The 21,963-nt window shown below is 50.6% G+C and overlaps 1 protein-coding gene across 5 annotated transcripts in view; it reads right to left on the bottom strand.

Annotated features, from left to right (window-relative positions):
• Window positions 1–8,285: 8,285 nt before the first annotated feature.
• Window positions 8,286–21,963, bottom strand: part of IDS (iduronate 2-sulfatase) — a 37,489-nt gene continuing 23,811 nt past the window's right edge. For 2 of the 5 annotated variants that reach the window (XM_029240417.1, XM_029240416.1), the window contains 3 exons: window positions 18,642–18,768; window positions 16,555–16,728; window positions 8,286–13,488 (listed from right to left, as the gene is read on the bottom strand). In XM_029240417.1, the coding sequence (XP_029096250.1) occupies window positions 13,016–13,488; window positions 16,555–16,728; window positions 18,642–18,768 (774 nt within the window). In that variant the 3' untranslated portion in view covers window positions 8,286–13,015. Of the gene's footprint in view, window positions 16,096–16,554; window positions 16,729–18,641; window positions 18,769–21,963 lie in introns of all 5 variants that reach the window. The other 3 variants (XR_003796350.1, XR_003796351.1, XM_029240418.1) reach the window with 3 other exon arrangements.

Consider the following 21,963-nt stretch of genomic DNA (forward strand, 5'->3'; position numbering starts at 1 on the left):
GACATACTTCTGGAACAGACGCCAGACACTGCCCGGGCGTGACGCGTTCTCAGGCCCAGAGGGGGCGTGGCTTGCACAAGGTCACCCAGCCTTCAGCCAGCAGAATAGGATCAACCCGGACCCTCCTGGGAATTCTGCTTGGCCACCTGAAGGTCCAAGCTGACCCGAAAAAGGGGACCAGAGGTGGGGGGGCTCATTGGGAAATCTGATTTAGTTGTCAAGACCAGAAGATAGAAATTCCATGGCTGCGCATCCCCACTGAGTCCTGGAGCCCTCCAACCAGGTGGGAGAGCCTTGTGAAGAGTCTGGAGATGTGGACATGAATGTGTTGGGACCCCAGTGATTTCAGGAGCCCCCCGTTCAAAATGCCCTATGTTGCCACCTATAATACCAGGCAAATGCCCCTTGGCAGGCTTCACCTCCTTCTTGGGCTTCCCAGAGTTAAATCACTGCTGATCCTTCCACTGAGGGGTCTGGGTGCCCACGCCAGGGGCAGGGCCTGTATCAGTGCATCCTGTATGCACAGGGCCTCCCAGAGCCCAAACCCGGTGACCAATGGTTGAACTCAATGGAGCTCGGAATAAAGTCCCCCGAAACTGGTGTGCCCGTGTAGGTGTTAGAGCGAGGGCAGTAAACAAAAAGAGAAAAGTAGAGTATTCCCTCCAGTTGCTGCTTCTGAGACTCCTAAACGCTAGGCGGGTCTAAGGACCTATTTGTTCTCTGTCTGAGCACATGGACTTATCACCACTCACCTTGGACTAGAACTCTTGGAGCCTGGCTTCAGCCCTAACCACTCCCAGGCTCTGAGTCCCCTCAGGGCAGCTCACTGCTACCCGACCCGAGTCACCCTGCCCGTGGAGGGTGGCCAGAATTGGCAAATCATAATCCCGGATTCCCAGTTAAGTTGGAATTTCCGATAAACAACAAATCATTGTTTAGTTAAGAATGACCCATGCGATATTTGGGACGTACTGATAGTAAGCAATGTATTCATTGTTCATCTGAAATTCGTATTTAACCAGGTGTCCTGGATTTTATCAGGCAACCCTATTCCTGCAGCCCACTTGGTGGCTGGCACCTGCCGCCAAAACTGGTTGAGGGAGAAAACAGTAAGATATCCTGCTTTGCAAAAGTATTGGGGGATTTTCACCATATATAAAGCCTGCATCTCACGGCATGCAAATGAGACCCAGTCCCAGAGGGGGGAAAATGAGTTAGAGAGTAGTTAGAAAACAACCCCAGGGAATCCGAGACCCGCGCTTCATCTGCCGAGTCTTTTCTTCTCGTTAATTCATAACAGTGTCTTTTAAATCCTGGACTAGAATTCGAGAACAGTCGGTGTGCGAGTGTGACAGTCATTACTTCTAGAAGACGCCCGCTCCGCCAGCTGGGCGCCCTCCGCGTGTTCTTGGTGCCACAGCGGCCTCCGGTGGTCTCCCGAGGAACCGCACGCCGTCTCCACCGCCGGCCAGAGCCCGAGCCAGGCCCAGGCGGCTGCAGGGAGGAGCGGCGCCGGAGGCCCCGGGGCCCCGGCTGGGTGGGAGGATCGCAGCCGAAAGGCACAAATCCAAGCGCGCCACGTGGAAACAAAGCTCTTCCCTGCGGCTGTGAAGCTCCGACCAGACCAGGGTTATATTTCATCTTGTGTGCCAACGCGCAACGTGTCTGCTGACCCAATTTTACAGACGTTCTCTTCAAAACGGACTCGGCTTTGTGAATATTTTTCTTTATCAAGCCGTGATGATGGAAACGTCAAAAAAAAATCCTTTAAATAGAGAGAAGGTTGGGCTTGGAATTGATTCTCGTTCTACCAGGTGGTGATGCTCAAACGGATAGCTGGGGAGATGTGGTAAAACCGCTGGAATTAGTACTCCCACCCCCAGCCCTTGCCTCTCACCTCCAACCTAGCAACAGTCTCGCTTCATTTCCGAGCAAGGGCGGCACGGCCGATCCATTATTGAAAACACACGGCTCCCAGAACCTTGTTCATTTTCATATATGCAGCTCGGGGCAAGAGGTTCTCTGCCACAGCTTCCCTTTGATTTGAAAGCAATACAAAGAATAAAGGGAAATGAAAAATAAGGCCATAGAGGGGCCGGCGCTTGATCCTTACACACACACACACACACACACACACACACACACACACACACACACGTGTGCGCCTTCCAGGTACATACAAAGGCAATTTTCCGAACGGGTGGGTCACCAGCCTTTCCCCTTTCGCAAGTTGATATTCTGGCAGCTCCACAGCTTTGAGTTGGCTCGTTTGCACATTATTTCAGCTGAAATCTACCTCCTGGGTGGGGAGACCCAAGGAGAGGAACAATGCCCACGCAGCAGCCCCTGCAGCGGGGCCACGGAGAACCGGATCGGAGGTGGCGGGAGGAGAGACGCGTGGACCTGGGTCTGAGGCCTGCTCGCTCGGGTACCTGCGAGTCCTTGGCCCAGCGGCTTCCGGGCTCTGCGCTTCAGCGCCCCCTCGTGGAATAAGGAGCTGCCTGGGCGTCCTCCCAACCCGGAGTCTCTCTCAATGCCCTCAAGACGCCTTCGGTCTTCCTCAAATTCTTTTTTAGAAATTCCTTTCGTTCATTCATTTCGCAAACATGTATGTGCCTAAAATGTGCCAGGCACTGGGTTAGAAGCTTAGCATAGAGAAGTGAATAGGAAATGCCCCCTTCCTGAGAACAAGGTCACTGCAAAGTGACAGAAGGTGTACCAGGGGAGAGGTATCAACCCGGGTACCCTGCTCTGCTGATGGGAGTGTAAATTTGGGCCACCTCTTTGGAGGCCAGTTTGGCACCAACTTCCAGATTGTCACGTGCACAGACTGCATGAGTCAGGAGCCCCAGCTGCTTGGCTGGCTCTGGTTAACTTAAGCAGAAAAGATTCTGGCTTGTTTTCTTTTTTCCAGGTTACTGAGTAACTCACTGAGTCCCAGGGAAGACTGCTGTCTCAGGCTCAGGTAGGGACGTAGGTGACCAGGCAGCTGCCAGAGCAGCCTGGCAATGACACTGCCGTTGTCCCTGCGGGACGCGGGCGGCCGCTGCTTGCCGGCTGTGAGCGCAGAGCCTGTGTGCTGTGCCATGCCACCCTCGCCTCCTATGGCAAGGTGGGGAGAAGTGTGTCTGCTTAGCTGGGTAGACGTTGTATACCCGCTCTCTAGCCACAAGGAAGCCACAGGGAAGGTGAGGATATTTTCTGCTACTCCGATGGCAAGTGGGCTGTGCCTCCCACCCAAAAAAAAGAGCGTGGGGAATCGCCGCAGCAGAGGAAGACGTTTACTATGCTGGTGACCAAAATTATGACAAATGTCTTCCACACGTGCCTTTGACCTGGAAATTCCATTTCTACAAGTTAATCCTTTAGTGTTACATTAATACTTACACAGGTGCTCATTTATCCCACGAACATTTGTTGTGTGTGCTACCATGTGCTAGGCACTAGGAGATAAGGGCACAAAAATGGACACTCTGTACCCACATGGAGCTTCCCGTGAAAACAGATACAAATGAAGTCATTCCCGAAATGAGTGTGAAAGTACAAGTGAGCTGAGGGCTACGAGGGAGTGGGGTGGGTATGATGCAGCAGGGGAGGATGCTCTTGGGACGGGAGGGTCCAGCTGGCCTTGAGGACAGAGGAGTCAGGATGGGGGAGACATGGCAGGTCTGTAGGGGCCAAACCACGAAGGGTCTACACGAAGGCCAGGTTGAAGTGTTTTCTGCATGTCCTTGTTTCACTTGGGAAGCCACTGAAACATTTGGAGGTGAGGGAGGTGAAAAGAGTGACACGATCAGATTTGCATTTTGCAAAGATCAGAACTGTGTGAACTGGACTGCAGTGCAGCAGGAGGGGGAGATCCCTTAGGAAGTGGCTGCGCGTCCAAGTGACTGGAGATGGTGGCATGGACGGTATGAATGTCAAGGCTGGGAAGAGCAGCAGTCTTGATGTTAACCTTTGTAGAAATATTCACATGGATTAGGTGCCACGGGAGACGAAGGACACACCAAGGTTTCCGGCTTTGTCCTCCAGGAGACAGCATCACGTGCTCACATCGTGTTATACATAGAAAGTTGGGGTTGGGGAAGACCTTAGAAATCATGCAGCGTGAAAAGCAGGTTGTAAGACAGTATGGAGAAAAACAGGATGCAGAACAGGGTCCAATTGTTGCATATATTGTGCACAGGAAGGGAGGGCTATGCCGAGTTAACGGTGGAGTTAGATTGTCTTTGTACATTTTTCTAATTTTTCTGTGATGAATATGTAAATACTTTCGCAATAGGGGAGGAATCCAATCTTATTTTTTAAAAGAAATTACCTAGTACATATAACTCCTCTGCGATCAGAGAGAAAACTGAGATGGGAAAAATCTCTCTGGACAGGAAGAAAGGAGAAATTCAATCAATTACTACCAGAGAAACTTTTTTTGTTGTTTGAAAATCTTCATCTGTATTTGAAAGCTCCTTGCCCTCCTGAAAGATTGTTTTCAGGGTTATTTGCAAAGGGCCACTCCCCTTATATAGTCAGCACGTTATTTTAATAATTGAGTGTGTATTCCCCGAATCATAAAAGTGTCAGAGACAGAAGGGGTTTTGGGAGTTTGTCCTGCTCCGGCAAATGATTGCCTGCCAGGGTCTCTGGACCTCGACACCCCTGCCCTGGGGGGCCGGCTGGGTTTTGTCCTATGCATGCGTCCTATCACCCCGCCCCCAGTTGTGACAACCAAAGGTGACTCTAGACATTGCCAAATGTCACCGAAGGCAGAATCGCCCCTGTTGAGAACCACCGGCCTAGGTGTTGCTTACATACCTCAGGTGACAGAGAGCTCACCACACCTAGGAGCAAGCTCTTCCAAACCTGAGTCGCTGTTGGAGAGTTCAGCCTTCCACTGAGCCGCCATCTGTCTCCCTCCGGCGTCAGTGCTGCTTCTTCCTTTGGGCCCCTTCCTTTAGCAAGTGTGTCCAGTCTCACTTTCGTATGATGCTTCTGCAGAGATTTCAAGACAGTGCCCTGCACTGGTCCCCATCACCCCCCTCCGCCTGCTCCCAAGTCATTTCTCTCCCAAGTTGAACATTCCTCCTTCAGCTGTTTGCCTCACAGGACACGCTGTGTCTTTTGTTGGTGCAGGTCCCCGGCTAAACACGATTCTCCAGGTGCTGGCTGGCCGTGGGGTGACCACCTCCCTCTTCCTGGACGCCCATTTATGTAGCCCGCAGCTGTGTCACACCAGGTCCCCATACCAAGCTGCTGGCCAAAATGCTGAAGGTTTGCCTGCGTGACTGCTTTCTTGGGTCACCCCCCAACCCAGCACCTTGGATCTGCGCCCCCGCGCCCTCTGTTAGGACTAACTACGTTCATCCTTCTCAAATTTCACCATTTCACAAGAAATCTGTAACCATGCTTGCCTCAGAGGACAGCGCGGGGTGGGGGGGAGAGGCTGGGGACGGGATGGAAGAGAAAATGACTCTTCATTGCACACGTCTGTGCCTTTTAAACTTTGTACCGCACACGTGTATTACCTGGTCACACTAAACAAGCCAGCAAATAAATACATGGGACATACTTCACCTGCTTAGGGTCACCCAATCCATCCAGCCTGTCCCGACCCATTTGGAAATGGATGACGTGTCTTCCAGTATCCTCACTTTCATCCCCAAAGACCTTCCAAATCTTCACTGAAGGCCATCCACGAGGCAAGCCTCACCAAGGCACTTTTAAGTCAAGGTACTGAAGGGTGACTTTTCCAGTTGGGACCCCAGGAACTCACCCATTTTCTTCGAGAAGACAAGTCAGCCCTCCTCCTTTCTGGGGAGTCTCTAACTGCAGGGCAAGGATCACCACGCGGAAAGGCGCTTCTACGCTCTAGTGCAACTCACCCTCACCACCACGAACCCAGCTCCTCCACCCGTCCCACGGCGCACCTGCACTGCACTCACCCGGCTGCACACCTGGACCGCGGCACTAAGATCTGCTAAAAGCCTCCGTTTATTGATATTTTAAGGCAGCAGCGAGCAGTCCTGAAGTAGCAGCAGGAATTTCACACACTGATAATGGCAAATGTATATGCTGCACTTAACACACATACGAGGCCACCTTTTCAATAGTGTGGAAAAGATTGATAAAACCTGTTAAGTAAACAATGCGTTTTGAATACGAATCAACTGCAAAAGGTTCTTTCCAAAACACACTCGAAACGACGATAAATTAGGACAAGGGTTTTGTAAATGTCAGCCTCGGTCCTGCTGCAAACCATCTTACCGGCATAAATCACAGCCCCTGACTGTCACAGGCAGGAAAAAGCAAAAGCGGTTATTAACCCTTGGCCTTTGCCCCTCCCTTTGTCCGCATCCTAACTCTTGCTTCCTAGCAGGTGCCAAGTACACTAGACCTCGTGGCTTTGTTCCCCCCGGCAGGGGGTCTCTGCTCCCCTGCCTGTGATCCTGTGCGGGCACCCGCAGGTGGTCTCCCAGAAACCTCAGTCAGAGCCAACCCAAGCCACGTTTGTTTCCTCCAGCCTGGACTCTTCCCCATCAGAGGCCTAAAACCATCGCCCGGAATCCAGCGCTAAACAAGGACATCCTCCGGTGACCGGTGCCATTGGCTGCCAGGGATCTTGGGCAGGAAACTCTGTCCCAAAGAAAAGCCCTTGAAGGTGGGCTCCCTACCACATCAGACACTCGACAGGAAGGCAGCCCCTGCCCCAGCAGGAGCTTCCTTGGCACATGGAGGGCAAGTCCTGACAGCAGTGAGGGCTCTGAGCATCACGGCAACAGTGTGGGTGACCCGAGGGCCCCAAGTAGTGACAGCCCTCTCAGCTTCAAGGTCTCGTTCACAGAAGAGCCAAGGGGACACCGAGTGCATCGGGGTGGGAAGGGGCTAGGCTGAGAGCAGGTTCAACCACAACGGGCTGTATGTACCTAAGGCCCAAAGAGACACTGGGTGGAGGCCGAAAGGAGCAGCTGGGTTCTAGCCCAACACCCGAGCCCAGGCCAGAGCTTCAGACTCCTCAGAGGAGCTATAACCTGCAGGTTGGACTTGGGCAAGAAGGGGCTGAGCCTCATTTAGGAAAGTGTGCCCCCAAATTCTCACACAGTGAGGTATGACAGCCGGGGCGCCTGGCCGGCATCACTGAGGTTGGCCTGAGGGGGAAGGGCCAGCCCCTTGCTAGAGTTCAGAGAAATGCTGCCCTCTGTAGCCGGGGTGAGTCACCTTGCTCATCTCTCAGCACACTCCCCACCAGTTTTAAAAAATTTTATTTATTTATTTTTGGTCACATTGGGTCTTTGCTGCTGTGCACGGGCTTTCTCTAGTTGCGGCGAGCGGGGGCTGCTCTTCGTTGCAGTGCGTGGGCTTCTCATTGCGGTGGCTTCCCTTGTTGCGGAGCACAGGCTCTAGGCACGCGGACTTCAGTAGTTGTGGCACACGGGCTTCAGTAGGTGTGGCTCACGGGCTCTAGAGCGCAGGCTCAGTAGTTGTTGCGCACGGGCTTTGTTGCTCCGTGGCATGTGGGATCTTCCCAGACCAGGGCTCGAACCCGTGTCCCCTGCACTGGCAGGCGGGTTCTTAACCATTGCACTACCAGGGAAGTCCCCTCCCCACCATTTTTAAGTGATTAGAGATGAGCATGGGCTGGGTATCTGCCCAGAAGAATTAAAAGCAGACACTCGAACAGGTATTTGTACACCCATGTTCAGAGCAGCATTATTTGCGATAGCCTAAGGGCAGAAACTCCCCAAGTGCCCATCGGGGATGAATGAATAAACAATGCAGTCTATCCACACCATGGAACATTATTCAGCCTTAAAAGGAAGGACATTCAGACACCTGCTACGACGTGGGTGAACCTAGTGGATATTCTAAGTGAAAGAAGCCAGACACAAAATGCAAATAAGTGTGTGATTTCACTTATATGAGGTTTGTAGTCAAATTCAGAGAGACAGAAAGTAGAATGGTGGCTACCAGGGGCTGGGAGAGAGGAAGAATGGGGAGTGACTGTTGGGCGGGGACAGAGTTTTGGTTTTGCAAGAGGAGGAGTTCTGAGGATGGATGCTGGCAGCAGCGGCATGACACCGTGATGTGACTGTGCTTAATGCCACAGAGCTGCACACTTAATAACGTGTGAGATGGTAAATTTGATGTTATGTGTATCTTACCACAATTTTTTTTAAATGCATACAAAAATTTGAGAATTTCAGTCAAAAAAAAAAGATTAATGTAGGAATGGTGGTGCAGTCATGACAATTGCAAACCAAGAACTGTCAACAACATGAAAAAGCAGGCTAACGTTACTTTAGACCAAAACAGCTGGACAAGGGATTCTACGTGGTAGATGTGAGCTATGTCAAGGTGAACATGTTCGTATCTGTGCACGTGGGCGTGGGCAGGAGAAAGAGCAGAAAGCCATGTCCCCACGGCAGCAGCGGCCACGCTCTGGATGCGCGCTTCTGTTCATCCTCACCACTTCCTGCGTCTTCCAAATTTTACAAGATGAGCATATGCTATTCTGATAATGGGGTGGAGAGACAGGGTGAATTAAGTGTAAAAACCAACCACAAGAAAAGCTAAGGAATATGAATATTTATTAAATCTCTAGATCGGCAAGGGTCTCCATGTTTAATAGGAAAAGACAGGAAAAAAATCACGTAGGAAAAGAGCAATTTGTTTGATTACTTATAAAAGTGAAACCTAAAATTTAAAGGCAAATTCACACAACTAGAAATACAAATGCCCAACAATCGTACAGAGAGAACAGGGATCAAGGTCATTAATAAGCAAAGAATTCAAAGCTCATACAGGATGCCACTTTCACCTACTATCGTGAGGGTTAGGGGTTTTGTTTGTTTTTAAGGTTTGTATACTCTGTATGCTTGTTTGCTTTATTTTCAGTTTTACTACCTTAAGGGAGCAGGAGAGTGGGGCAAGGACTGAAATCGAGATGCTTTTGGCAATTTGGCACTGAGAGCCCGTCCTATGGGAGTAATGTGAAGTACACAAAATCATTTCATTCACAAAGTTGCTCATCACAACATTATTTACAATACTGAAAATTTGGAAATTGACTAAATTCCCAATAGCTGGAAGGTTAAATAAATTATGATGAAATTACACAATAAAATATACTACCACCAGTATAAAGTATCTTTGCAAAAACCTGTAATAACCACATGTAACAGTCCAAGAATAGGAATATAAAACTGCACGATACAGCACACGGTATGATCGTAACGGTGTAAAAAATTTACATCCCAAAAAAGACAAGATATTAAGCGACTCTCTTGGTGTAAAATACTGATGCATTTTCTTACCTTTTACTACATTTGTATTTTCCAATTTTTCTAAAATTAACATGTTAATTTTACAATCAGAAAAAAATACTTTTAAAGTAAGGTGCCCACAAGATTCCTCAGCGATGTTTATTTCATCCCATGATGCAATCTAGAGAGTTCAAACCCCTCAGCCTCTTGGAAGTGGGGGCATGGGAGCGGGCGGTGGAGAGTGATCATGGATGCATGGATGGATGGATGGATGGATGGATGGATGGATGGATGGATGGATGGGTGGGTGGTGAAGGGAGGAAGGGACAACCTAAGGGTGGGCAGGGAGGCAGGGATCGGCAAGGGACAGTCAGGGACCAGCGTGCAAACTGGTCAGCCGAGGAAAGGGGCTTTGTGGAGTCAGGGAAGACTCTGACTGCTCAGCGGAGGTCTGTGTAGACCCAGTAGTAGGCACTAACGGTGTTCTTAAAGGGCAGGACCAAAGAAGGATTTCAGGAAGACACATGGATTCTTTGGGAGCAGGGGAGGAAAGAGGAGGGGGAGGTAAACTACGTGGGAAGGAGGTGCGAAGGGCTAGGATGATGGCGGTGGGAGTGGAGGGCAAGAGACCGATTGCCAGAGGGAACTCCCTGCGCTAAGCTTAAACCAAACGTATGTGGCTCACTACCGGACAAGTCTTTGTGGGCAAACAGAGTAGAGAATCAGCCCATAGGAGGAACCCGCCAACAGCCGGGTGGATCGGCCCAGAGTTAATCTAGGGCAGCTCCGTTCGTCCACTTTCTGGCACAACGGATAGGCTGTAGATCGGTGCTCTCCGATACGGTAGCCACCACGCACACTGGCTCTTGAGCACATGAAATATCGCAAGTGTGACAGAGATTGTGCTTTTGAAATGTTTATTTCATTTTAATTAATTGAAATTGAAATAGTCACATGTGCCTAGTGGCTAGTGGTCAGCACACACCTAGGGGCAGTGGTTCTCAAGTGCGCTCTCTGGAGCAGTGTCATGTGTCCGAAGTGCAGACTCTCAGGCCCCAGCCCAGACACCCTGAAGCAGAAGCTCTGCAGGCGGGACCCTCGTGTTTCTGAGCCACTGGATTAGGGCCACTCAAAATTTCTGAGATTACTGGTCCGGGTTTCAACTAAACTGCATTAAAGAACCCCTGGCTCAAGTCTACAAAGAGTGACTTGAGAACCATTAATAAAACGTGTCCAGCTCAGCAGGATCAGGGAAAAGTTACGTGATGCAACGAAGACGTGGTTTCTCAAAGCCGATTCAAGATAAGGAATGTGGTTGGCTTTGAAGTGTGAAAACCAGAGAGCAGCTGCTCATCCCAGTGAACGCTGCAGACGTGCACAAGTGGCTCTAAATTGGGTTCAGTGTCAAAAACACAAAAAGCGACCGTCGCCCGTGAGATGATTTAGAAGAGCACGCCCCTGAACATGAAATGCAGCCGCGCTTCTAAAAGGAGAGATTCATAAAGAGAGGCCAAGAAAAGCGAAAACCTAAGGAGCATTCTGAGGCTACGCCCTCGCGGAGAAAAGAGGACACAGAAGCACTTCCAGCAGAGCCAGATCTACACGCGAAACACCCCAAAGCAGCCCCAGCCCCAGCTGTGGCTTCGGTCACGTGGGTGAGTAATGGCCAGAATGCATGTCACTTTGCTCTCTTTGGCACGGTTCAAATTACGCCTTCAGCAAGAGTAGAATTTTGAGATTTTTTTTTTTTTGCAGTACGCGGGCCTCTCACTGCTGTGGCCTCTCCCATTGCAGAGCACAGGCTCCGGACGCGCAGGCTCAGCGGCCATGGCTCACGGGCCCAGCCGCTCCACGGCACGTGGGATCTTCCCGGACCGGGGCACGAACCCCGCGTCCCCTGCATCGGCAGGTGGACTCTCAACCACTGCGCCACCAGGGAAGCCCGAATTTGGAGATTTTTGATACTAAAACTGTGCTTCAAGAAATAAAGAGAGAAAAAAATGATGAAGTGTACATATAATAGTCAACCATGAATGCAAAATAAAAGCCTGGGTGAAAACTTCTCATTGTAACCGTGCAGTAGGAGATGAAGCTAAATACGCTGAAAATACATCATGAGGAATCTGACCGGATTGTAAGATTCTTAGTGGAAGTGATGTGAGTGACAAAGAAGATAGGATGAAGAAGGAGCAAGAAAAGGCTGAAGGAAACCATCTACAAAGCTGAGGCTTCCCAGAAGAGACTCGAGCTTCGGGATCAGGAGAGAGGAATAGGGCCCTCCACTCCTCAAGCAGAACCTGTTGCCAGAACACTGTCACTTAATCGCTTAGAAGATTGTCGTGTTACCGTATGTGCCTCCACTGTAGGCTAATTAGTAAAAACAAATCTGTATTCGAAATTTTACTGATTTGAAGTAATCTTATAATATCTTGCCTTTTTGTTTACAATTTAACACAGTGCAGTAACTTAATTGGCCGTACTTTGTTTCACAAATATTTAAATACCAAAGCAGCACTTGTAAACAAAGAATTACTAAAGGCTACTTTGATACAGGACTACATTAGATGTCTATTAAGAGAGTGCTTGACTCTTCTGGTGACTACTGATAATTAATCAACTTCAACGTGCTCTGAATATGACCTGTGAATACTCCAGCATTTTTAAGACGACATAGGCTAAGCTTATTACTACCACCTGCCTTTCTGGTTACTTTCATATTTAGGGAATACAGAACCACATTCTGGGGGATTAGAAATCACCTAATATTATATTAATGAAAAATTCTCACAGTTCTCAAAATAATTTAGAATTTAACAAAATTAATGTTGTCTTTAATCAGCACTTAAAAAGTAGACTATTTCCTGTCTCCTGGATAAATGGATGTTTGCAACCAACCATCTCTAGAGAAGGAGAACATTAATGGTTTTGAATGACTCAATTCATGGATACAGTTATGCCTGTAACTATTTTCCACTGTGAATAAAGATACCTTTTAATAGATGCCTTTGGGTTCAAAGGTCATATTAGTTGCTAACAAATTATTATTTGGGCCAGAAAGTCTCTGAAAAATTTTAACTGAATTTCTCATACATCTCATGCCTCTAGTTTAGTAAGCATTATTTATTATTTGATGTAGAAATTCCATATGAATCACTTCATGCATATTTTATTTTGGGATTTGAAAATTTGTGATCTTAGAAAAACTGAAGCTAGACTTCAAGGCACTGGCATCTAGCATTATTATTTTACATTTTAAAAAGAAACCTAGATTACATGCTGATATAATATTTTGAATGTATTGGGCTAAATAAGATATATCATTAAATTATAAACGAAAGAACTAGGAACTTTGTGTCACACCTAATTTGACATGTGGTTACTTTTTGAAATGCACTAAATTTCACAAATACTTAAAAGTATTTCTTGAGTACAGTGTTATGTTCAGTTATTATGGTCTTGATAGCTAAACTTATGACAATGTTAGTTTGCTCACTCTGTACTTATTCATTCAACAAATAAGCTATGAGTGTTCCAAAAAAAAGGAAAGAAGAGGTTCAGCCCAGTCCAATTACCAATTATAAAGACAAATCAAAAGTTTCGGCTGTTACGTATTCTGAGGCCAAATTGTTGACGCCTGTTTTGACTGCCTACCCCTGGGGTTGCTTCCAATATTACAGGTAAGCACGAAATAACCAGTGTAATTCCTTCTCTCACCAGCTGGACAGGAGAGCGTTATATATGCCCTCTGAGGTTGGCAAAACTCAAGGCGTCAACGATCGGGGAAGGGCTCCACCTTGGGAGTCATTATACATATTGTGATCCTGCCAAGGGTCAGAAGCTACAAAATACAGTTCCCCTGCATGGACGTCTGAAAAGTTAGCCAGAAATTCCCGGGGATTGAAGCCAACCCACACAGTATACCTATAGTCTACTGTGCGTATGGAATAGCCCATGACCTTTATATCTTTTAAACTCGGCTTGTCAGAATTCCACTGAGGAGAGTCTGCAGGCCGGGGGTACTGGCTATAGGCCACCAACTCACGGGGATTCCCACGGATGTACGGATCCTCTTCCGAGTCACGGACCTGAAAATGCTTCAGAAGGTTCCGGCCTTCTCGGCACAGCTCCACGTGAAACGAGGGGATGGGGCAGTGAGGAGGGACGGGCAGCCCTGCAAGTCCCGCGAGCGTGGGGAAGAGAGAGAGCAGTTCCACGAGGTCCCCGGCTTGCCGGCCTGAAAGAGGAAGCAGCCCGGCGGAGGGGGTTACAGCGCAGAAGCCTGCTGCAGCCAGGCAGCACGAGCAGAGCGCGCGCCCAGGCCCTACACGCCGACTTCTGTTCTCTTACAGCATTTATTCTTAGCCCGAGAGTTTTAGGAACAAAGCCGACTCGGCACCTCACCCGATAGCAGGGCAGAATGAAGGTGCCCTCAGCCTGCTGGCACTTTTAAACACGATTAGAATTTAGGACCCACCAGTGTTTAAGTGATTCAGGCAAGGGTCATCGGTGGAGGCCCAGACCGCTGGGGAGAAGTCTGTTGAGGACAGGCTATTCCGAGCCTCACAGTAGCATCACCCCGCGGATCACTCCTTTTTGGAAGTCTGCACTTGATCCATCGCCCTTTTATTATTGTAAAATACATACGACATATTGTAAAATACATACGACATAAAGTTTACCACCATTTTGTAGTGTCTGGGTCGGTGGCATTAAGTACAGCCCCACCATCCATCACAGAACTCTCTTCACCTTGCACAACTCCCCGTCGCCACCCCCCAGCTCCTGGCACCCACCTGCTACTTTCTGTCTCTATGTGTCGACTACTCTAGGCACGTGTATGTGGACACATCTAGAGTATGTGTCCTTTTGTGCCTGGCTTCTTTCACTTAGCAGCATGTCTTCAGAGAGTCCACCCATGTCAGAGTTTCCTTCCCTTTAAGGCTGAATGATATCCCATTGTATGGACGCGCCACGTTTTGCTTATTCATTCATCTGTCAATAGACACTCAGGTTGCTCCCACCTTTTGGCTATTAATTAACGCTATGAGCATTCTTCTGCACGTTTTTCTTTGAATGCCTGTTTTCAGTTCTGTGAAGCTATATACCTAGGAGTGGAACTGCCGAGCCACACGACCATTCTATGTTTAACCTTTTGAGGAACCACCAAACTCTTTTCCACAGCGACTGCACCATTTTACATTCCCACCGGCAATGTCTGAGGGCTCCAATGTCTCCACACCCTTGCCAGTACTGTTGTTTGCTGTTTGTTTTGATAACAGCCGTTCTAATGGGTGTGAAATGGTATCTCATTATGGGTGACTTATCTTTAAAGTCTAAATCCTACACTTTACATTGACTCCTGTTAAAATTTATTGTGACCTTGGACCATCATTCTAGCCTTTCTGGATCATTAAGCGCTTGCTCTATGCGGCTAAATTTTATTTCTGACGCATTTGGTTTGTAAGTAAAATAAAAAGAAAAAAGGTGAAGAAAGCTTTTTTAAAAGATACCTTTACAAGGGCAAGACCTGGCTGACACAACCGCCTTAACCAGGCTGTCAAGCTTGGCATCACTAATAATGGCACAGGCCGCCATGAAGTGCCCCCGATGGGTACGGCTGGAGCCACAGCCTCACATGTGTGCACGCGTCCGAAGTGTTCACCCTGCATCTAGTCCCGAGAAAGCAATCAGACAAATCCAGGCTGCGGGTCGTTGTACAAGACAGCCGCCCCGGACGCTTGAAAGACACGAGGTCAGGGAGATGTGGGGTCCCACAGGACGACAGGCCTTGTCGGCCACTGTAAGGACTTTTTACTCAGACTTGACACAGGAGTGTAGGAGGCCCCAGAGCAGGGCTGTGACACCACCTGACTTGGGTTTTATCAGGCTCACTGTGGCTGTTAAAGTCAGGATCACTGAGGAAAAACTCCAGGGATCAAGGTCACACGCAAGGAGAGTTTAGCAAGAGATGGTGGCAGTGTGGTCCACGGTGGTGACGGTCGGTGGGGGGAAGTGGTGTGGACATATTCTGAATGGAGAGTGACAGGCTTGCTGACACACCACGAATCGCGTACAGACTATGACAGAAAGACAGGGGCCGATGGCCCCATGGTTTTGTGGCCTGGGCAACCACTGCCATTTCCTGAGACGGGGAAGAGCGTCAAAAGAAAGGCTTAAGGTCAAAGGTCAAATGTTCAGCTTTGGGCACGTTAGACTGGCCAACTGGGACAGGCTGTTGGAAATCCAAGTCCAAAGATCAGGGAAGACATACAGGCTAGAGATAAAATTTGGAAATAAGCAGGATGACAGTGCAGTTACATCAATTTACAACCTGAACACCTCCCAACTGAAGTTTCAAAAAGGATTCTCAACCTGTCAGAAGATTTCTCCCAGCAAATAAAGGGCTATAATCATGCCCTGAAACTGTTTAACATTTTTATCAATGACGTGAAAGAAGACAGTGCATGCAGCACACAGAAATTAAATGTGTGGAAAATAAAATTGGGCCGTAGAAAACAAACTCGGGAAGATCCAGAAAGGCCAGAATGATGGGCCAGAACCAGGAAAAATTTAAACAAGAATCGATAGAAAGTGCAGGATTTAGACGCTAACAAGATGGATTAAATGCAGAAGTCCCGAAAGGGAGCAACCTGGTTTAGTAGAGTTCACAGCAAAAGCGCTCCAGAAAGGGCAAATGCCACCTGAAGTACACGACTCATCTCTGCGCTGAGCAGATCGAGTCAGGAGACAACTCACAGAGAACCCACACAGGTCGACCCCCATGGCAGGGACGGCCATCTTGTCCAAGTGATGTTTCCAGAAGTGCTTTCTCAAACTGGAGCTGTTTGGAAGACAAAGACCAGGATAGCCAGGGGCCTGACGCTACCTGGAGAGGACCAGCTTGGGAGGACTGGGACACGGAGGTCAAAGTAAACTTGCCCTTCACTCCTGGGGACGGCAAAAGCAGAAGCACTGCTTTGACAGAGCCGGTGCTTCAGCAGATGGAGACGCTGCCGAGCTGAGTCCCGGCCAGAAGTGAGCAGGTAACGGAGTTCTGCTCACCGGTAAGCAGGCAGCCCCTGCCCCAGTGAAGTCTGCTACCCCCTCCTCTGATCTCAGAACACACTGCCGTCACCTCTACGACAGCCCTCCCCATCCTGGGGGTGCCAGCTGCTCCTCTGTCCCTCCCCCTCTCCAAGCCCCTGTGGACGGGGGCCATACTCGTTAGCTCTGGGCCTGCCACTCCCCTTCCGCGCACAGGAAGGCCAAGTCAAGCAGCATTACTCCTGAATTTTCATACCTGGCTCCACTGATTCTGAGATGGAATCAAAAGGGTCGAGGTATGGGAAAAGCTTGTCGCCTGCCGCCGGAAGCGGAGCCGTCCTTCCCGGAACATAGAACACCAGGGGCACGCGAGTAGTGACGTCAAAATTGCTGTATTTGGCCCATTCTCCGTGTTCGCCTAGAGCCCACCCTGGTTCATAAAAAGCACACAGAATGACAGAAAAAGAATAATCACCTCGTGGCTTGCTCGTTTCAGTTAGACGCCATTTCATTCCCTGTGAGACTGTGGCACAATCGCTCAGCTTCTAAAAATAGTATCTTTTTCAATTTTTAAGACATACCACAGACCAAGAAAACATAACTTCTGATTCCAGACCCTTAATCTTGATTAAAAACCACCCCCAACCCTCATTTAAAGCAAAAGATAGTTTGAATACCCCAAGATGGAACTTTCCAATCACTTCATGTTTGAGTGCCCTTTTTGATATGAAAAATATAAAAGAGACCGTATGTTGAGTATTTCGTATTAAAAAGTAACCCAAACTACAAAAAGCTGCTGTGCACGGGTTCAGGAAGGCTTCTGTGGTTCGGATGTAGGCAGTCCCAGGAGGGCCTTTTGAGAAGGGCCATTTGTAGTCAGCTACAGCTGCCTCCGAGCCAAAGCGAGCTTCGAGTGACCCTGCCTTCACGGGGCTGCAGTGGACTGTGGAAGCACCAGGGGAGAAAACTGGGCGCTGAGAAGACGGCCCGGAGGGGGATGGCAGATCATTAGGCAAACGGTGAAAAATTACACCTCCGCACTTCACAATACGGGTCTTTACAAGGTGCAAGGTAGGCCTGTGAGAAATGACACGGAGAACTGTCTATGACATTAAGTGGAAAAAACAAGCCAGGCAACAAAACAGGACACAAGCACAATCAATCCTGCCACATTCCACGACGATACGTTATGCACATACACACTCATGACATGTAGCCCCATGTATATGCACGACTGAAGGCAGGTGGATGGACCCCCGATCTGTCAGCACCAGTTAGCTCTGGGCAGGTGGGATAAAGGGCAGGGTGCTCTGGCCCTACATGATGTGCTCTGCATACTTCTTTCTTGCTACAGTGAGCACATGCTATGATCTAACACTGTCCCACTTCATATTCGACGATATTAGAGAACTGTTTTCCTGTTTCTAGGTAGGATGACGGCAGTGTGGTTAAACTTCAAAAGAGCCAAATTTGGGCTTCCCTGGTGGCGCAGTGGTTGAGGGTCCACCTGCCGATGCAGGGGACATGGGTTCGTGCCCCGGTCCGGGAAGATCCCACATGCCACGGAGCGGCTGGGCCCGTGAGCCATGGCCGCTAAGCCTGCACGTCCGGAGCCTGTGCTTCGCAGTGGGAGAGGCCATGACAGTGAGAGGCCCGCGTACCGCAAAAAAAAAAAAAAAAAGAGCTAAATTTATTAGAAATACTGTCCAGAAAGCTAAACCACCTGAGACTGGCTTCAAAACAATTTGGGGGTGAGGGAGGATAACCGGGGTTCAATGGCCTCAAACACACCCTGGCCAAAATTAAAAAGAATTTTTTCAAGAAGATGTTTCCACTTTTGGAAAAAGTGAGAAACTGCCTTAGAAGAGACACAGAGTTGTGAACCCCAGGCTCCTGGCAGAGAGGACAGCGGGGCTGGGGGTGGAAGGGGTAAGTCGGGTCTGAGGGCCTTGTTGGGCTCTGCCAGGATTGTTCTGGATCTTCGTAAGAGAAACTAAAACTCCTCCAACCCTCTAGGTTAGAAATGGGTCAAAGGGGCTCCCCACACAAATGGACGGCTCCCGCTGAGCTCACCAAGAAACAACAGTTACTACAAGGTCCCCCACCCACCCAGCTCCACCACCCAAGCCCCCAAGATGCTTCTTTGACCCGAAAGAGGGCCCGCCTCTGTGGAGAGAAGTCCCAGGACTAACAAGGTGGCCATAAAAGCACCCAAGACTCCAGACTCAGGGCACTGCTGGTTCACAAAAGAGAATACACACCTATTTCAGGCAGTCTAGGGAAGTTTCCACAGAAAAGGTCCAATGCTTTGAGCGACTCACCTGGGCATTTCAAAACGCTTACCGTGATCCGAGGTGAGCACCACAATCGTGCTGCTCGCCAGCTGAAGATCGTCCAGAGCACTCAAAAGGTGGCCAACCTGCGTATCCAAATATGAAACACAGGCAAAGTAGCTCTGGCGGATTTTCCGCTGCAATTTAAAGAAGAAGAATAGTGAGAGTGACTGCAGTGCTCGCCTGAGCACCCCTCCCGGGCCCCAGCCCTCGGGTGCCCTTGATGACCTTCTTAGCCAAAACGGAACACTCCATTCCCTGCCATCTCACCCCCCACCCCCACCCCGTACAGCCACAGCGAAACCCGCACGTCCACAAGGAGGATTCTTTGCTAAGCAAATCAGTTTTCACTTCAGGGCACAGATCACAGCACATGGATGTGCCACTTACTATTCCTTTCTGTCTCCTTCACATACTCTTGCGGGTCCCAGGAGACAACCATGTACACAGAAACTGACCCCTCAGCCTTCCAAAGTCCGCTGAGGGTCATACCAAAGATACCATATAGCTGTATTCATTTCCTGGGCCGCTCTAACAAAGTATGACAGACTTGGTGGCTTCAAACAACAGAAACAGATCGCCTCCCAGTTCTGGAAGCCAGCAGTCTGAACTCAAGGTGTCGGCAGAGCCTCTCTGAAGGCTCCAGGGGAGGAACGTTCTAGCTTCTGGTGGTGGCCACAATCCTTGGCGCTTCTTCTCACAAGGACCCCAGCCATACTGGGTCAGGGGCCAGCCCACGGCAGCATGACCTCATCCTGACCAGTCATACCTGCAATGACCCTATTTCCAAACAAGGCCGCATTCTGAGGCCCTGGGGGTCAGGACCTCCACGGATCTTTCTGGGGGACGCAATTCAACTCTAACAACGGCCGTGAGTGGGCCTCTCCCCTGAGCTCTTCGTAACCCAGTGGATGGCAGCCGCTTCCCTCACAGCCTGTGGCTGGCACGTGCGCTTCCGTCCCAACAAACTGCCCACAGGCAGGACAACGGTGGCGGAGGAGGGAGAGCAGCCCACCCCCCACGGACCCCCCACCCCAGAGTGGCTTCCGGAGCAGATAGGCTCCGTGAAAGAGCCGCAGCCTCTGCTGGGCTGACTCTTCCGCCGCCTTGTTCACAAATCTTAGAGAAAAAGATCCCCTACCCCTGCCACAGGGGAGAAGCGAGGGAACCGCCGAGCCATCAGACCAGCCCCAGCTTCCGTGTGTCCCAGCTGGTCCTCTCAGCCGGACCCGCGGTGAGAACAGTCATGAGACTCGCCCCCTCTCCCCAGGTGGTGAAGACAATGGATATCCATCTAACCTTCTAGAAGGATTATGCTGAACCCTGGCTACTTCTATCTTCTGGTAGATAAAAGTCTCCAGTCTGTAACTTGGGGAACTTCGGTCCTCCTGGGGACCAAAGACACCTGTCAGGATGGCTGTGTACTAGTCAAGGGTAAGCCTTCCTTCCTATGCGGGCCCCTGGAGACAGGAGAAGCAGCAGATGTGGTCGTCAACCTCACTGATCCACCCGTCCAGTGAGGACAGGAATGGAGACAAGAAAAGGTGCGTTACTGGTGGGGCCCAGGGACGACCCTGGAGGATGAGCCCTCGAGTCGGCCTGGGGAAATCGGGGGAGGCTTCACAGAGGAGTTAGCATTTGAGGAAAGGAGCTGGCAGTCAGACAAGCGGGGTCGGATGCCCTAAGCAGGGGCTGCAGAGCGTGGAACAGTGTGGAGTCACCGCAGGCCAGGGCACGTTTTGGGCCAGCAAGCTGACCAGTGTGGCTGGAGAGTCACATGGGAGCGCCGGGGAGCAGGACAGGACACTGGAAAGGCAGGTCACGGCCAGATGATACGGACCCAGAGGGTCCATCCACGGAGTGGAGGTCTCGGGTTGGAGGCCAACGAAGGCACCGAGGTCACCCGAGGAGAGGAAGTGACACAATCTGGGCTGCAGGCGAATGAGGGTCCCCCACCGAGAGCCCGAAGCAGACGCCAGGGGCTCGAGGGGAACCAGCAATAGATCAGTGCTGCGCGCACGGGGCAACCTCCACGGTCGCTTGTTGAAGCGCCAAACCAAGACCAGACCACTGCGGTGGTCCACAAAGTGGTGCTGAAGAGGAATTTAGGGAGATGGGGTAGGAGCGGGGGAGGGAAAGGAGCTGAGGACGCCAAAGGGAACGCCAGGTTTCTCGCTAGGCTGGCAGCACGATTCAATGGCACGGAGAGGGCGGGGGCACAGGAGGAGGAGAAAAGGAAGAGCAGGAACGGCGGTGCAGCCACACGGGGCCTCTACCAACCAGTGGACAGACAGACGCGTCTGGAATCAGGAGCGTGGGGCTGGAGAGGCTGTTCCGGGGCTCATCCACAGCAGGCTCGGCGGGCAGGGCTGGGGGCGAAGAGCATAAACAACACGGGGGGCGGCCCTGGGCTTGAGCCCGGAGGGCAGCACCTCCTAAACAGCTGACACAGAACGAGGCGCCTGCCCTGGGGCCTGCAGTGGAGGGGGCCCAGGAGGCTTGGCAAGGAAGCCCAGGAAGCAGACATTTCCAGAAGGCTTAGCTCTCTCAACAGTGAGAGGGCAGCAGGGATTCAGGGAAGGTCAGGACCCCCGAGGCTGGATTTTATTTGCCAGTGAGATCAGGGCTGACCCAGATGAGAGAGCGCTTAGTGGGATGGGGAGGCAGGAGGCCGCACAGAGGTGGACGAAGAATGAAAGGGCAGTGAGGCCACAGACGCAGCAGAACAGAGCACATCGCACTCATTCTCCCGTGGAGGGGGCCCAGGGAGGCGGTACTTCTGAAGATGGGATGGACGGCAGCTGATGTACAGGCTGCACGGAAGTTGGGAGGAGACGGCAAGGAGGGGGAACGGGGTAGGGAGGGGCCGAGTCCCTGCTGCTCTTCTCCTGAGACCAGGGAGAAGGCCGCAAGCTCAGCACACAGGCACGCACAATTCTGGCTGCAAGTGAGGGAGGTTATTTACAGCTCCCGTTTACCAAGTACCTGCTGGGTGCCATCTGATCCTCCGAACCACCCCGGAAGCTGAGCATTACCACTTCCATCTTACACAGGAGGACTCCGAGGCTCCGAGAGGTTGATTAACTTGCCTAGAGACACACAGCTGGCAAGGGGCACAGCCAGGATGTGTACCCACGTTCAGCCTGTGCCTTCCCCTTCCTCAGACTGGTAACCAGCCTCTGCCTCTGAAACAGGAAGTACAGTCATCTGCTGAGAGACAGGGCAGAAGGGCGGGGGGGGGGGCGGGGGGGGAGGGCGGGGGGGCAAAGGGGGGAGCCGGCCTGGGTGGGCCCCTTGCCCGCCGGGTCTCGCTAGGCCAGGTAATCACCCCT

This window comes from Monodon monoceros, unplaced genomic scaffold (assembly GCF_005190385.1).
Source record: "Monodon monoceros isolate NGI ecotype Baffin Bay Population unplaced genomic scaffold, NGI_Narwhal_1 Super_Scaffold_22, whole genome shotgun sequence".
Lineage (NCBI taxonomy): Eukaryota > Metazoa > Chordata > Mammalia > Artiodactyla > Monodontidae > Monodon > Monodon monoceros.